Below are 17,683 nucleotides of genomic sequence, written 5' to 3'. Positions count from 1 at the left end.
GCTTGACTTTTAAGTGCGAGTATTTTAACCATTATATATGTTTTAAGGCCTTACGGCTTCAAATAGTACCATAAGGGTGACAAGCCACTTTTCTCTATAATATTTGTTTTTCACTAATGCGTCAGGAAGAATACTGTTAACCGGGGGTGGGGGGGCGGGACGGGACACAGATTATGATGATCTGTGCTGGTTTCAATCCTAATATAATTGATCTCTTAAACTAATCTGAGAATGAGGCGAGCCTAACTTTCACACTGGAAAATCCCGAGAGGAAAAACACGCCTCCGAGATCTACAGGCAAAATGCACCCCGCCTCCACGTTGCTTGGAGCAGCTGTCTCAGGAGTCCTCCCTTCCTTAGAACGTGGGAGAGGTTTGGTGGGGCGGCAGCTGCAAGGAATCTTCCCCGTTCCTCGTCCACACGATCTCCCCGCCCCACACCCCGCTCCGAAAAGAAGGTGGCAGCTGTCAGGGAATACCAGTGGAAATCTCTTTCCGAGTCTTCGCCGAGCGCGGCGGGCGGGCGGCAGCTGAAAGCTGTCAGGGGTGGGGACTCTTTGCTCCCTTAGGCAAGGACAGCAGCCCCGCTGGCTCTGGAGCTGCCACCTCCCTAGCTCGTAGCTGTCCCTCAGGTGTCCTTCTCCGAGTCCAAGAAGACACCTTGGCAACGTGGGGCGGGTTCCTTCCGCGCCAGGAGGCCCTACGGTAACTTAACAGAAGGAGCGTCAGAATCACCGCCTCGGCACTTGCCAAAGCACCTTCTCAGGTCGGGGAGTGGGAGGTGGGGGAAGAGTCGGCTTCTGAAAAGAAAGGTCTTTTCTGGCCGGGCCGGGGATACACCTGGTGCTACCTGCGTAGCGCGCCAGCCCTCATAGACTGTTCCACCAGCAAGCCCGCGCCCGGCGCCCCCGTCCTCTCCGGCCCCCGGGGCCGCCCGCGCTTCCCCACGCCACCGCGCGGTCACCTCCGCCTTCGCACCCGCCCGGCCGCTCGCTCCCGCTTGCTCGCGCTCGCGCTCGCGCACGCGCACGCCGCGCCCGGCCGCCCTCGGCGCTGTCATGGCGGCGGGGAGCAGCTTCAGTGGGCACGCGGACAGCCGCGCGAGCCGGGGAGGGGCAAGCTGTGGCAGTAGCATCCTCACCGCCCGCAGCAGCCTCAGCCGCGGCGTCCGCAGCGCCGGCAGCGGCTGATTTTGCAAAGGCTGAGCGCAGGGGTGGGGTGGGGTGCGGTGGGGCGGGCCAGGAAGCCATGGAGTTCTGTGCAGCCGCGGACTCCCGGGGAGCGGACTAGGGAAACTTGGAGGCTGCGATCAGGTGCACTGACCTCTCTCTCCTCCCTCCTCTCTTCGTCGTAGCCGCCGGGACTCCCCTCCCTTCTGGCCACTACACACACCACCCCTCCTCTGCCCGTCGAACCTCAGGTGCCCGAGAGGTGCTCCACTCCTCCCCCTGGGCCGAGCGTTGAGAATCATCACCGCCCCCTTCCCCCGCCCTTTCCTGCCCTGGATCTCAGCTGCCACCTCCGTCTCGCGGCAGCCTGGCGGGGGGCAAGGACGAGTCCGGAGTGTCTGGGTGAGGAGGAACTTTCTCCCTCTAGGGTAGCTTGGGGACCCCTGCTTTCCTCCGACCCCCCACCCCCCACCCCCTTTCCCAGCGACAGCTTCCTTTTCCGTGCACCTGTGAGGAGAGGTTGCCCTGCGCCTGGAACCTGCGAGAGTGTGGGGGAGGAGTGAACCTGTTCTCGGGCCTCTGGAACCCGCCTTCGCTCAGAACCCCGCTTCTCAAGGCGCGGGGAAGCGGGTGGCTGGTAGCGGGGTCCTTTGAGGAACTTATTTGACGGACACTAACTACTCCCTTCTCTCCCCGAAAAACCCTAAACCAAAACCTAGCTTATTTAACATTGATTTAATCTTCCAATAGGGTTTGGCGTTGTTGTCAGCCTCGGGGAGAGAGATTGGACAAATATTTTCCAAGAGGAGGAAGGCGACGCCGAGGACTTTCCACATCAATTGCTTTTGGGGTTTCTCCACAACTTGAAGAGTGACCCTTTCCGTTTTGCGTTGCGTCTGTGTGCTTATTACTAGCGCAGCGACTGCTGTCCCAGAGTGACTCCGAGTGGTCCTTTATCGTGAGCTCGCAATGGCCAGTGAAGACAGTATTGCCCCTTCCCCGCCAACAGGTGATGACGGGGGAGGTGGAGGGAAAGGAGAAGAAACCCCTGCCGAAGGGGGTGCCTTGTCTCTGAAACCAGGGCTCCCTATCAGGGGCATCAGAATGAAATTTGCCGTGTTGACGGGGCTGGTTGAAGTTGGAGAAGTATCCAATAGGGATATTGTAGAAACTGTCTTTAACCTGGTAAGTAGATCTCTATTTTACGAGCATATCTTCTCCTCAGTGGGTTGGGGAACAAGACGTTAGCGCTGGAGCCATGTGCTTCACTCAGGCTGATGATAGAAACAAAATTCTGCTGACCTAAATGAAACAATTTCTTGTAAAGGGAATTAGGTAAACTTAGATGCTCCAGGTTTTGAGAAAGTGAACAGATCACTTTGGTCCTAAGGAAATAATTGTTGCTATGTAAGTATTATGGAGGATTCCAGTGGAGGAGTTTTATTCTATAAATTTTTTTCCCCCTTGGGATGTATATCTAAGTGTGCATTTCGGACATTTTAAGTAAGTTCTTTTGACCTTTTTTTGGACTTGAGAAATAATGTCCTACCTTCTCTTTCGAGTCTGCCTAAGTTATGTTTTGCCATAAATTTTGAACAGAAAATTCTTGTTCACAGGGCTGATGAAAGATTAATTTGTTGCAAAGTTAGCATTTATATTTAATTTTGACTAGTTTTATTTTTAGACATAATTAACAAAAGTCAAATTTTGGAGTGAATTTAGGGTTACATCTTGTGAATATTGAACGGCAATTTAAAAAGAGAATTGCAGCAGATATAGTATAATCTTTATTTCATTTGTGAATTCATGTCTATCAGCAAAGCATATTTTGTCATTGGAAGTTGCTGGTTATACTACTATGAGCTATGAATGTTATTTTTAAAAGGTGGATATGCGATACTTCCCTTTTTCTCTAGTCTTAGAAATGGTTATCATTTCTAATGGGGACTTTTTAGATTTCTTTATTCCGATCTCCGTTGCCCATCAACGTAAAATATAAAAAGTAAATTTGACCTTTAGATATTTCCCCTTCTTCCACCTATTCACCTGTGTTAGAAGATAATAGATGGGAACAACTATGAATGTGCAATAGTTGAATAACTGTTTATTACCTTTCCCCTTTGCCTCTATTTTTTCAAGGTTAGGCTTGTTTTATTCAGGGCAGTTAATTATTTCCTTAACTAGACCTTTATTAATGGACTGGTCACCTGTGGTACAACTTCTAGAATGAGAAAGTAGCTTGATGAAATTCACTTACCTATGGAATAAGAAAATTTTGAACAATTGGTATTTCTCTACCAGTTTGTTGTGTTGGGAGTTTATATACAAATACACACACGTATACATTTTTAAAAAATTATGTATATTATGGAAATGTTCAGGTGTACACAAAAATAGAGCAGTTTAATGAACTCTGGTGTCTATCATTCAGTTTCAACAGTTATAAACATTTTGGGGATCTTGCGTGTATGTGGACTTTCAAAGTTTGTGAATCTGAAGGAGGTAAATGGCAAATCTATGTATCCCTTTGTCTCCAAATAGACTTGAAAACTTTCCTTCTCAATTTTTTTCTTTTTCTTTTTTTAAACCTCATGTATCTTGGATGTTAAAGAGAAATCTGTGGTAGGGATATAGTCCATCATTAGTTGTTTGTGTGTGAAACACAACATTCCTCTGACAGAAGGAGGATTCCAACTCCTCTGTTCTTTAGAATGTCTTCTGTGGAGGTGGATGACCGAACACGAGTCACTTGCATTTTATCATTAAGGAAAATCCAAATTCTGTAGTAATAGTTCGTTCATATGCTGCCTAGAATTGTACACCTGGTAGAGATTTTAAGGTGACTGGTTAAGTCTTTCATAGCTACATGTTTGCAGGTCAGTAGGTGTCTGGGTAGAAGGAGAGGGAAAATCTGTTCAATTACACTTCCTCTTCACCATTGTTCTCCTCTCATGTAGGGCAGAGAAAGTTGCTGGGAGGATTAGATTAGTTCTTTTCCTTCCCTTCTCCCTTACAAAACTTTTCATGCTCCTACAGATACCAAGGGTCTTGGCCAGTCTTTCGAAAATCTTGGGAACTGAAAATCTTGGGAATCTGGTAAACTAGACCATTTCAGTGTTAGTACTGCTGCACTTAAATATTTTCTAATCGATAGTTTTCAGCCTTAGTCTCAATTCTACTCAAAGAAGTTACATTAACTAATAATAAGTGTGATTTAAAAAAAGTTACAATTTACTATGTGCTAGGCAATGGGCCAGGCGCTTTACATATGTTTTTAAAATTTTCCCTCATTAAGTGTTTAATACATAGAGCTCATTATATAGTTAAGGAAACTGAGAGCCTGAAAGGTGAAGCAGATTGGTGATTCTTAGAATGACAACCCTTCTAGGAATACATCTGTCTCTTGAGTTGATGTAGAGTTGTTTGCTTCCCTAAGCAGATATTTATAGCTTAGGCATAGCTTTCCCCAATGTAAGGGCAGAAAAATCATTGGTCCTGCTAAATATGAATGCTGAAACCTTGTTCAGTTTTCATATCTTCTTATTGACCATTCAAATAGCTTTCAAAAAAAAGACTTTAGAAGTAAAAAAAAAATTTTTTTTCAGGTTATTCAGTCAGTTTTTTCACTCAGAATGTAGATGCAGAAAGTTGATTAAGTTTTTTTACAGTCAGTATATTGGATTAAAATGTCTAAAATTGTGAAAAATAGGATACAGACAAAAGAATGTGTGACATGTATAAGTAATGAAGTATTATAATATGAGCCCTGTGAAACTTCATTTAACTTAAAGAACCAGCATATTACCAGTATCACTGAATCCTCATGCATGCTCCTCCTTTATCCTTTCTTCATTGGATTTTTCATTAGTAGGTTTATTATATTATATATTATACTATATTTATTATATATATATATGCAGCTATCATAACTTTTTCCTACTTTTCAGGCATTTTATTAAAATAGATTGTATGCTACCGATTCTCTCTTATTGATTATATATTAGTTACTTTAAACCATAAAGTTTGTACTGTTAAAATTAAACAACCTCCCCTCCCTGAGAGCTGCCCAAATAGTAAGAGGTAGTAGAGCCATAAAACTTCAGAAGTCTTTCTTTACAAAGTGCTGCCTCCAACTTTGCTAATGTAGCTTGACCTTACACTGTTATAAATTTCTTTTTTTTTTTTAAGATTTATTATTTTATTATTTTATTTTTGCCTGCGTTAGGGCTTAGTTATGGCACGCGGGATCTTCCCTGAGGCATGTGGGATCTTTTGCTCTGGCATGCGGGCCCTTCGTTGTGGTGCGCAGGCTTCTCTCTAGATGTGTTGTGTGGGTTTTCTGTTCTCTAGTTGTGATGCGCAGAGTCCAGGGTGCATGGGCTCTGCAGTCGTGGCGCACGGGCTCTGCAGTCGTGGCGCACGGGTTCCAGAGCACGTGGGCTCTGTAGCTTGCAGCACATGGGCTCTAGTTGAGGGGCACGAGCTCAGTAGTTGTGGCGGGCAGGCTTAGTTGCCCCACGGCATGTGGGATCTTAGTTCCCTGACCAGGGATCGAACCCCCGTCCCCTGCATTGTAAGGCGGATTCTTTACCATTGGACCACCAGGGAAGTCCCTGTTATAAATTTCTTTGGAATTTACCACCCTTCTTGTAATTTCTTTTGCAAATCTGTTTTATAGGTAAGTTTTGATTAATAGTACACCTGTGTATTCAAGTGTTTCAAACTTCTGGTCAACTTTTACATTTTTCTTGTTGCAATTTAAAACCATTTTTATTTTGTCTCCATCTGTATGCTAAAGTAATTTGTCAACTTTTGGACCCAAATAATTATATTGGCATGTTTTCAGGAACTCACTGCTGAGTTTAAGGCTTCCACCAGGTATTTATAGGTGTTCAATGCTATTTAATTCAAGAATAGTGTTTCCCGTGGGCTGGTGACAGATACATGTTTTCATGAAATTTTTTTCTTCAAAAAGTAACTGTACCATTTTAATTAAACTGTTAAAGCTTAGGGAGAAAAAAAAAAAAAAAAAGCTTAGGGAGTTCCCTGGCGGTCCGGTGGTTAGGACTCAGCGCTTTCACTGCCATGGTCGGGGTTCAAACCCTGGTCAGGGAATTAAGATCCCACAAGCCACACAGTGTGGCCAAAAAAAAAAAAGAGTTAAAGATTAGAAGATGGAATATAATTTTTCATTACTCATTATGTGGCATTGATACAGGTTCTGCGAGATATTAATGGTGCAAACTCTTAACACCTATAGAAGCTGAGCAGATCATACAGAGAGGTTCCGTTTGTATTGACTGTGCAGAGAGTATGCTTGTGGGGCATCTACTGTTCCATTTTAGCTGATTGTTGTCCTGCAGTAACATGGGCCCAGTGATGTGTGAACCTTTTGATTTTTTGGGAAGAATTGCAAATCTAGATTTAAAAAAAATAACATTTAAAATGTCAAATTAAAATATTAAAAAATACTGTGTGGGACATAAAATTGCAGGCAGTTTCTTTTCAAGCTTTTATATGAACATTTATTAGAAAGGTAATCATTCATCATGTTTCTATTTTGATGTGTGTATCTAGAATTATTTCCTCCTTAATACCTGACATCATAATTTAAAGGTTAAAAGTAATCTATTCTAGAAACATGCTTGTTCATGGGCTTCTCCTCCATATCAGTTTGTATTGATACTTCATGTTATAATAGAAAACTCAAACTGGTTTAAACACAATAAAAAGGATTTATAGGCTCATTTATCAGGAAGTCCAAAGGTAGGGCAAGATTTACAGGAACTAATATTAAAGACCAGTTTCTTTCTGTTGCTGTTTGCCTTTCTGTAATGTCAGCTTTAGTCCATTGCTGTTCCTCTCATGGTAATAGGATGGCTGCCAGTGGTACTTGGGGCCATATGTATTCTTGTTCAGATCTCTTGGGAGAGAGCCTCTCTGTCCTAACATTCTAAACAAGAGTCCTGATTGGACTGCTGAAGCAATGATTGTGGCCATTGAAATATGCTGATTGGCTTAAGCAAACCAGGGCCAACTGCTGTACCTAAGAATGGGGTCAATTTCCTCTAAAGTACTTGGGCTGCATGGGGAGGGATGGATACACAAAGATCTGGGTAAGAAATTCACAGAGTGAATGGATGCTGGATAGGCAACCAGTGATGTCCACTACTCTCCTTTTCAAATGCATAATAATATAATAGTAATGTTAAAGATATTTGTGTAAAGAGAAAAAAAAAATCACTCTCTTAACCCCCTGTCGCGATCTTGAGCAAGTTTTTTTAAAAATTCTTTTATTTATTTATTTTAAAAAATATTTATTTTATTATTTATTTGGCTGCATTGGGTCTTAGTTGCAGTATGTTCATTGCAGCATGTGGGATCTTTCGTTGTGGTGTGTGGGCTCTTCGTTGCGACGCGCAGGTTTCTCTCGTTGTGGCGCATGGGCAGTAGTTGCGGTGCGTGGGGCTCTCTAGTTGTGGCACGTGGACTCTAGAGCACGCAGGCTTAGTTGCCCTGCGGCATGTGGGATCTTAGTTCCCCAACCAGGGATCAAACCCGCATCCCCTGCGTTGGAAGGCAGATTCTTAACCACTGGACCACCAGGGAAGTCCTTGAACAAGTTTTTTTAACTTTTTTGTGCCTTGGTTTCCCCAGTTCTACAGTGGGGAAACTATATTGTAGAAAGGATTAAATGAGTAAATACTTGTAAAGCACTTAAAATAATGTGTGGCACATTAAGTGCAATTATAACTATTTGCTATTATTGTAGTATTTGCAATTTTAGATAGTTACAATCATCATATTCCAACCTTATAATTTTTTTGTTTCTATGTAGTCATTATTAGCCTATTGGCTCTGCAATATACTACTTCATTCTTATTTTGGGGTTTATTTAATAACCATTGTCACTCTTAGAGGTGACTTGATTTTAAACATCTTTATTGAGGTGTAATTTACATACCATAAAAGTCACTTGTTTTAAGTATGTAATTCAGTGATTTTTAGTAAGTTTCCAGAGTTGTGCAAGCATTACCACAACCTAATTTTAGAACATTTACATCCTGTGTTCAAGACATTTTATAGTTTTAGCTCTTACATTTAGGCCTATGATCTATTTTGAGTTAATTTTTGTATGATGTGAAAGAAGGGTAAGGTAAGGGTCTAAATTCATCTTTTTGTCTCACTGCCATTTGTTGAAAGGCTGTTCTTTCCCATTAAATTGCCTTGGCATCTTTGTCAAAAATCAGTTGACCATAACTGTAAGGATTTATCTGAACTCTTAATTTTGATCCATATGTCAGTTCTTACATTAGTACCAAACTGTCTTGATTACTGTAGCTTTGTAGTAAGTTTTGAAATAGGGATGTATATCCTCTTTGTTTTTCTTTTTCGAGATTGTTGGCTATTCTAGGTCCTTTGTATTTCCATACGAATTGTAGGATGAACTCGTCAATTTCTGTTAAAAAAAATGGAATGTATTTCCATTTATTTAGATCTTCTTTCCTTTCTTTCATCAATGTTTTGTGCTTTTCAGTGTATGAGAAGATGAGTAACTTTTGAGTAAACGGTTTTTTTTTTTGTTTTGTTTTAGTGCTGCTATTAAAATGCTTCTGTAGGCATCTTTGTGCATTGAAATTTCCAGAAGAGGAATAAATGGTTTAAAGTATATGAACATTTATATAGCTCATGGGTAGATATTGTTAGCTTATTTATTAATGTTGAAAATTAAAAGATATTTGGGTGAGTTGGTATATTTTAATAACTTATAGTTTCTTAGAAGTGATAGAATTGATAACTTAGGCCCCTGCAGGTATGCAGTCTTGTTTCTATTTTGAATATGTCCATTTTGAACTGGGAAATCATTTGGGAACTGAAAATTCAGAATTTTTTTTTTGTTGTTGTTCCCTTTCATAGAAAGGGAAACTGAGTAAGCTTTTTGTTTCTCATACCTTTTGTTTCTCATACTGACCTAGCTGAACTAATGAAATATATTTAATTTTTATATTATAAATTATCTCTTTTCATATGTAGATTCTTTAAAATATTTGTAATAGTTTTGTATGTTTGCAAGACAAATGTCCAGAATACATTTGGTTTTATAGTACTTACTTAGATAACAATAAATTGTTTTGTTTACCTTTGTACCTCCAGAACTTTTCACAGTGTTTCTTGGTACTTTAAAAGTGTTCGTTAAATTAAATGGAAATGCCTTAATCTCCTCATTAAATAAATTACATTCATTAGGAAGTCTAGTATCTATTATTCTTTTCTGCAAAAGGTATGTTGTTAAAACCTTAATACATATTTCTTTTATTATTTTCTGACTATTTCTTATGAAGATACTTGTCAGGCAGCTTGCATTTTTCATTATATAATTTTGAGTTACTTCAATATCTGTTTTACCCCTAAGAAGAGCAATTTCATTATTTTCAAAATAGTCTCTTATAATGTGCTCTTAAAGTAGTTTTTTCCTTTTACTCTAGTATTTCATATGCTCTCATCTAATGGAGTATATACTCAGAAACCTACCTCTGAGTATATTTCCAGTGAGTCTTTGGCTTAAGAGCCGTTGGGACAACATAAGAAGTAAAAAACAAAATAAAAGGAAATGGTACAAAGGAAAACACTGTTGAGAGTACACAAACTCTTTTTAATTGATTAAACTAATTTCATAAAACACTCTTGAGTTTTAGATTTTAAAACTTTTTTGACGTGTGTGTATCCGTTTTGATTCCTCAAAGATTTAATTGGATTTGTCCCAGAATAATACATGTGATTGAAATGTGCTTTGTAGAGTAGAGAATTTCTTGTTGCTGGAGATTGTAGAAGTTTGCATATTGGGGATATTACAGAGTGGATTCTTGCTTTGGGTAGGAAATTAGACACCACATGACTTCTAAAGTTATGTAACTATCTGATGTTCATGCTCTGTGTTCTGCTGTCTGTTACACCTGGGGTTTTGCATTTACTTAGACTTCTCTTGACCAGACTAATTTAGTAATTTATGTTCTATAAAAATTACAGTTTTAGAGAGAGGTGAGGGGCTGGATTTTCTCTATAGATTCTTACAGAAAGATGAAAAACTGATGAGGTCTCAATTAACTACGTGTTTTTTTTTTTTAATTTTTATTTATTATTTATTTATTATTTATTTTCGGCTGTGTTGGGTCTTCATTTCTGTGCGAGAGCTTTCTCTAGTTGCAGTGAGCGGGGGCCACTCTTCATCGCGATGCGCGGGCCTCTCACTGTCGCGGCCTCTCTTGTTGCGGACCACAGGCTCCAGACGCGCAGGCTCAGTAGTTGTGGCTCACGGGCCCAGTTGCTCCGCGGCATGTGGGATCTTCCCAGACCAGGGCTCAAACCCGTGTCCCCTGCATTGGCAGGCAGATTCTCAGCCACTGCGCCACCAGGGAAGCCCATTAACTACGTTTTGTTAGAGGTAAATCTATTGCTTGAGAACTGAAAAAAAATTTCACCTTGCCTAATAGGATCTTTGTTCATGAATAATGACTTAAGTGGTGTGGTATTTTTATTTATAAACTATAGTAAATCTTTTAAAGCTATGGCCTCTGATGAGTTATGTAGATTTTGTTGTTTCTAGTGAAAATACTTTTCTCATAAAGTAATATAAATATATTATCTTAAATTCTATATATAGTACCTAATTGAATCCAGTCTTCATCATCTTTGGACTTCAGTATCTTTTTTTTAATGTAAATTTATTCATTCATTTATTTATTTTTGGCTGTGTTGGGTCCTTGTTGCTGGGCATGGGCTTTCTCTAGTTATGGGGTGAGTGGGGGCTTCTCATTGTGGTGGCTTCTCTTGTTGCAGAGCAGGGCTCTAGGCATGCGGGCTTCAGTAGTTGTGGCACGCGGGCTCAGTAGTTGTGGCTCGCAGGCTATAGAGTGCAGGCTCAGTAGTTGTGGTGCATGGGCTTAGTTGCTCTGCAGCATGTGGGATCCTCCCGGGCCAGGGCTCAAACCCATGTCCCCTGCATTGGCAGGCGGATTCTTAACCACTGCGCCACCAGGGAAGTCCCTGGGCTTCCATATCTTGAATAAAAATAATCATTATATCTCAGAGTTTATGAACACACACACACATATAAAACTTTTTACACAGAGTATTTTTTTGAAAGTGTGGATTTGCTGTTAATACATGAAACTTAAAAAGTCAATCCTGATAGTAATATGGTAATTAATCAGTTTAAATGGGATATCAACAAATCTTTTCTAGAAACAGAGTAAGTACCAATGAGGCTCATTGGTATCTAAAATGGAGAAAATATTAATTATTAAAGAAAATTATATAAAGATATTATAAAATTATTATTAACAGTATCACCAACTTGTTTTCTTAGATAATACTACTGTGAAATTAATAAGTATCAAGCAGACACAAAATCCAAAGCATTTCAGAATAATTTTCCTTACTGTAGGTGACTTTCTTGTCAGTGCATGGGTGAGACAGTGCCTGTGGCCAGAAGTGTGAGTGGGTTATTTTGTTAGTTTACTAAAACATTTGGTGGGCTTATGGTTCTTAATCTGTTTTCAAACTTTTTGGGGGGTAAGTTTTAATTTTCAGTGATGGTGAGATGATCTATGGCTCTTGAGGTTGGGGGAAAATATATTGATAATTGGTGTGCTTTTGAGGTGAAGTTAATTCATTATTTTGGGTTACAGTAGGTAATAGCAATAGCTAAGATTTATTGAATGTGCCAGGTTCCGTTTTAAATGTGTATTAACTGCATTTACTTTTTACAGTTCTCACAATCAGGTGTAGGTCTTTCTGCCAAAATGTCTTGTGTTCTACAACAGTGGACTAAAAATAACAGGGCTTACGGGGGTAAAAATAGGAATGAGGTGCCCCATTCAAAACCTCTGGAATTTTGTAATGAGAATGTTAACAAAAGCAGTAACCTTAATGAAAATACTAGCAAGGTTAAGTCTCTACTGATATTTTCACCTTAGCATCACAGTCACTTTTGTGGTATTAAACCTGGAACCTGTGCTTCCTTCTTTGAGATGTAGATCCGGTTTTTTTTTTTTTAGCTTCTGATGCTTTCTTCATTAATTCATTGTTTTAAATCAGGGGGAAATGTCTTTGCATTTCTTCATCTTTACTTGTAGATTGTCAGATACTTAATGTTGTGGGAAAAGCGTAATACAGTTGACACTTCAACAACATGCGTTTGAACTGGGTGGATCCACTTATATGTGGATTTTTTTCAATAATAAGTACTACGGTACTCCACGATTCATGTTGGTTGAATCCAAGGATGCAGAGGAATCTCATATATGGAGGGCCGACTATAAGTTATATGTGGTTTTTGGATTGCAGGGAGGGTTGGCCCCCCTAATCTCCACATTGTTCAAGGGCCAGCTGTAGTTCTTGCAATCATTAAACCAAGCACTATTTGCATTAAAGGAAAGCAGTTCTGTAAATTTTCATGTTTTTTTCAGATCTTAATGTATTGTGAAGAATTTCCCTTTAATTCTTTTGGAAGAAACTACATATGAACCAACATCACTTCCACACTATACCTGCATTATTCTGCTCTTTAACAATCTTGTAGGAGGTGATTCAAGGCAAAGATATAAGTTATAGCAGACTGGACTGTGCTATTGTAATATTCACTTTATAAATGATGAAACTGAGAGAGAGGCTAAGTAACTTGCTCACGTCACTGAGCAAGTAATGTTGCTGAGATTCAAACTCAGGGAATGTACAACCTGAGCTCTTGAACACTAAGCCATATATAGAACCTTAAACTGGAAATAGTGGCTTAAGGCATCTTTCAATCATGTAATTGATCAGTGTCTAGAAAAGTATCTAGATTGTTTAAAACTTGCCTAACATAGTCAAGATTTGGCTTGAGGCAGGTAGGGTTAATTTGTTTGTTTTCCCCTTTAAATAACTTAAAATGTGTAATAGGAAAAGGGAGTTTTTAAGGAATGTGATATTCAAATTGGATGGAATTAATGACATAGTTAATCATTTTGAAAGGTGCTGGAGTTTGCTTTTTTACTCTCACAGTCAAGATTTAGTTGGCTTATTTAGTTTGCAAGATCGAAATGACCTTGTATATTGATCCTATAAAAAAGTGAAATTTTAATCACCTTTTTTTGTCATTTATATATTGACCACATCGAGCACTAAATAGGAAAAGATGATGCTTTTATTAATCAGTTACAGAAGAGAATACCAGGTGTTGTCTTTCATATTTGTCAAGATGTATTAGTGGGCCTCTAGTATTCAAATGACCTTTCCTTGAAGTTGATTTGCTTCCATGATAGATTTACTGAATAAATTTAGGGGGCAAGATTATTCTTTTTTCCTATGGATTAGAGTGTGAATTTAACTAGAGTTTAGCATTTAAATTTTTAAGTAAGACGTCAAAGTCAAAGAATCAACTTGAATAAGATTTTAAAGTGAAGCATTTTTACATATTGCTATTTTGACTAGACTTATGACTTAGTAATATGACACTACTTCTCTTTTATGAAACAAGTAAATATTTCCAGTGGGACTGATCCATTCATTCATTCAGCAAATATTTATGGGGCAGAAATAGTTTTTCATTCTCTTCTGGATAAAGGCAAGTTCTTTATTATGATATACAAGTAATTTGGATCTTGGCTTATCTCTTGCCATTCTCTGCCTTAAACTTCATTTGTACAATATTGAACTTGGATTGCCCTTGAAAGGAAAAGAGAACATGATGAACCATGTGTAATGGCTCTTGTAGCTTCCGCTCACAGTGACATGTCACTTCCTTTCACGTTTCATTGACTGAGGGAAATCAAATGTCCTTGCTTGTGTTTATCATACCATGTGTGAGTTTCACAGGGTAGGTATATATAATCCTCTTGCATAGAGGGGCACTGAATATTGGAGAACAAGGAAGATTGTATTTCTTCTTGTCATTATAGTATCTCTTGAAAAGACTTGGAAAAAGTTTAACATTAAATCAAATAATTAAAATGAAAAATTTTGGCATGTGTTTGGGAGTTTCATTTATTCTAAATTCTCATTGCTATGGAATGGAATTTTTTTTTTTTACTGGTACTTTTTTTGTTAATTAATTTTTATTGGAGTACAGTTGCTTTACAATGTTGTGTTAGTTTCCACTGTACAGCAAAGCAAATCAGCTATAGATATACATATATCCCCTCTTTTTTGGATTTCCTTCCCATTTAGGTCACCACAGAGCATTGAGTAGAGTTCCCTGAGCTATACAGAAGTTCTCATTAGTTAACTATTTTATACATGGTATCAGTAGTGTGTATATGTCAATCCCAGTCTCCCAGTTCATCCCACCCAGCCCTCTTCTCCCTCATGGTGTCCATACATTTGTTCTCTATGTCTGTGTCTCTATTTCTGCTTTGCAAATAAGATCATCTATACCATTTTTCTAGATTCCACATGTATGCGTTAATATATTTGTTTTTCTCTTTCTGACTTATTTCGCTCTGTACGACAGTCTCTAGGCCCATCCGTGTCTCTACAAATGACCCAATTTTGTTCCTTTTTATGGCTGAGTAATATTCCATTGTATATATTACCACATCTTCTTTATCCATTCGTCTGTCGATGGACATTTAGGTTGCTTCTATGTCCTGGCTATTGTAAATAGTGCTGCAATGAACATTAGGGTGCATGTGTTTTTTGAATTATGGTTTTCTCTGGTTATATGCCCTTTAGTGGGATTGCTGGGTAATATAGTAGTTCTGTTTTTAGTTTTTTAAGGAATGGAATGCAATGTTGACTTCACTTGTGAAATTTTTGAATACTGAGAGGATGTCCTAATTAATAATAATTGATACTTAAGTTTGAAATGACAGTTTTAATGGATCCTTTTTTTCTGTTGATCATTGTTGCCTCTGGATATTTATCTTCTGAATCACATGGGGATACTTTTCCATTTTCCTTCTTCTCTACCTTGCTCACACAAGACCCAGATTTCCTTTTTGACATTGAGACTACTGCTTAAGACTCTTCCCACTTCATAGAAAACCAGTGTTTTCTTACTCTCTTCTGAACCTAATTGGGGTCTTCTAGAGCTCTGCTCTGGCTGCTGTATGTGATGCTGAAATGGGAAAGAAAAAATGACTACTTCCATTATCTAAATTTTCCCCATAGAATCTATGAGATAATAGCTAGTATTTATTGAGTGTTTTTGTGACCTACTAAGTAGTACTTCTTTGTCCTTATTCTACTCTGGTTTAGTCCATTCTGGATGCAGGGGCCCCTTTACTCTTGTTTTTCTCTCTGCCTAGAATGATCGCCTCTCAGTTATCTAATAATATATATCAATAAACAATATACTATAATATAAATATAAATTATAATTTTTTATATCTTGAACTTCTGTTTGATTTTTTCATATTCATATTTTTATAGTTTCTTTTCCTTAGTCATACTTCTGATAGCTCTTTTATTTCCTTAAACATTAACATTTTAATATTGTGTATATGATCATTTTATTTTTTTCAGTGTTCGGAGTCTGTTTCTATAAAGCTTGTTCTGCTGGTTCTTGGGGGTTTGTTTCTTCATTATTTTGTGATATTTTAAAAAAATGAGCTTTTGTTCTATGGATTATTATTATAATTATTTTTAAATGTGGCTGTATTTGGAGATGAGGCCTTTTAAAAAAAATATTTATTTATTTATGCTGGGTCTTAGTTGCAACAGGCGGGCTCCTTAGTTGTGGCTCCAAGGCTCCTTAGTTGTGGCATGCAAACTCTTAGTTGCAACATGCATGTGGGATCTAGTTCCCTGACCAGGGCTCAAACCCGGGCCTCCTGCATTGTGAGTGTGGAGTCTTATCCACTGCGCCACCAGGGAAGTCCCTGTTCTATGGATTATTATTTTTGAGTATAGTTTGAGGTCTCGTTTAAAGTGTACTCCTCCTGGTGGTTTGGTGTTTGCTTCTGTCATGCTCCAGTGTCTTCATATTCTGAACCTCTTGAAACTAAATTTTTAGTTTGAGTTTTGTTAGACCTCACAGGTAGTATGAGTTCTGGTCCCAAATTGGAGTGAGAGGAGGGAGACTTCTTTTTTTCTCTTCTGCTCAGGTTGAGACCGGCAGATATGTCCACTTGCTTATGATGAGCGTGTCCTGTCCCTGTTACCACACCTGTTCACCCACCGACAGTGTTGCCCTTCAGATTCCCCACATTCTTTAGGCCCCAAGCTTTTGTCCTTCTCCCCCTTAGCAGTCCCTTAAGACTCAGTTTCTAAACCAGAAGAGATCGGTGGATGCTCCCAGGGCAGATACTGGCCTCAGTGCTCGCTGAAACTCGGTTGTTTTTTACCTCCAAAGATTTTCCTTGGTTTCTCTCTAGTTCAGCCATTCATGAAAGTTTTTTTTTGTTTGCTTAACAATCAGCATTTTAAGGAATTCTGAACAAGTGTTTTTCTGGACACCTAAGTCTTCTGTATTGCCAGAAATGGATCTGATTTCTTCCTCTAGTTATCTATATGACTCTCTCCTTCATTCCCTTAAGCTCTCTGTTCAGATGTTACCTTATTAGAGAACCTTTACCTACTACCAAACGGGTACCCTCATTGTCACTCTTTATCTCCTATATCCTGCTTTATTTTTATAGTATTTATCTCCATCAGATATTTTGTTTATTTTGGTTTTCCTTATATTAGAATATAAGTTCCATTTTTTGGCTTGTTTACCACTTTATTGCCAGTGCTTAGAATAATGCCTGACACATAGTTGGCGCTCAGTAAATATTTGTTGGATGAATGAATGTGCTTAATGCTTTAAATGATTATTTCTTTCAATCCTCGTGGTAACTCTGTGAGGTAGGTGATATTATCATCTCCATTTTAAAGGTGTGAGGAGTCTTAGGCTTGCAGAGTTAATTAAGTTGCCCAAGGTCACACAGTAAATGGCAGAGGAGATAGAAGTTGAACCCCAGGCAGTTCAGCTTCAGAGCAACCTGTTCTAACCACTGTGCTTCAGTGGTGGTAGTGAAGTTGGTTCTTTAGCAGGTTTGTATAACACTGGTATAATTCTAGAATTCAGCTATACTTTGTATTCCATTTTTTCTTTGGGGAAATATTTTCTAGATTTCACATAATTGATTTTCAAATAAAAATCTGGACCCTAATATGTAACTTGGAAAGCTTACGCAGTACAGCGGTCCCCCCTTATTTTCAGGGTTACGTTCCAAGACCCCAATGGATACCTGAAACTGTGGATAGTACCAAACCCTATTTACCAAACCCTATTTACACTATGTTTTTTCCTATACATACATACCTGTGATATACTTTAATTTATAAATTAGGCACAGTAAGAGATTAACAACAATAACTTATAATAAAATAGAACAATTATAACAATATACTGTAATAAAAGTTTTGTGAACATAGTCTCTCTCACTCTCAAAATATCTTGTACAGGCAGACCTTGTTTTATTACACTTCACAGATACTGCATTTTTTAGAAATTGAAGGTTTGTGGCAACCTTGCACTGAGCAAGTCTATTG

The 17,683-nt window shown here is 38.8% G+C and overlaps 1 protein-coding gene across 3 annotated transcripts in view; it reads left to right on the top strand.

The window, feature by feature from the left end:
• The first annotated feature begins 1,064 nt into the window (after positions 1 to 1,064).
• Positions 1,065 to 17,683, top strand: part of LRBA (LPS responsive beige-like anchor protein) — a 737,360-nt gene continuing 720,741 nt past the window's right edge. For 2 of the 3 annotated variants that reach the window (XM_059922598.1, XM_059922596.1), the window contains exons 1-2: positions 1,065 to 1,570; positions 1,919 to 2,353. In XM_059922598.1, coding sequence (XP_059778581.1) covers positions 2,138 to 2,353 — 216 coding nt within the window. In that variant the 5' untranslated portion in view covers positions 1,065 to 1,570; positions 1,919 to 2,137. The remainder of the gene's footprint in view (positions 1,571 to 1,918; positions 2,354 to 17,683) is intronic. The other variant, XM_059922597.1, reaches the window with a different exon arrangement.

Source organism: Balaenoptera ricei, chromosome 5 (genome assembly GCF_028023285.1).
Source record: "Balaenoptera ricei isolate mBalRic1 chromosome 5, mBalRic1.hap2, whole genome shotgun sequence".
Taxonomy (NCBI): domain Eukaryota; kingdom Metazoa; phylum Chordata; class Mammalia; order Artiodactyla; family Balaenopteridae; genus Balaenoptera; species Balaenoptera ricei.
This window is presented reverse-complemented; position numbering and strand designations above follow the sequence as displayed.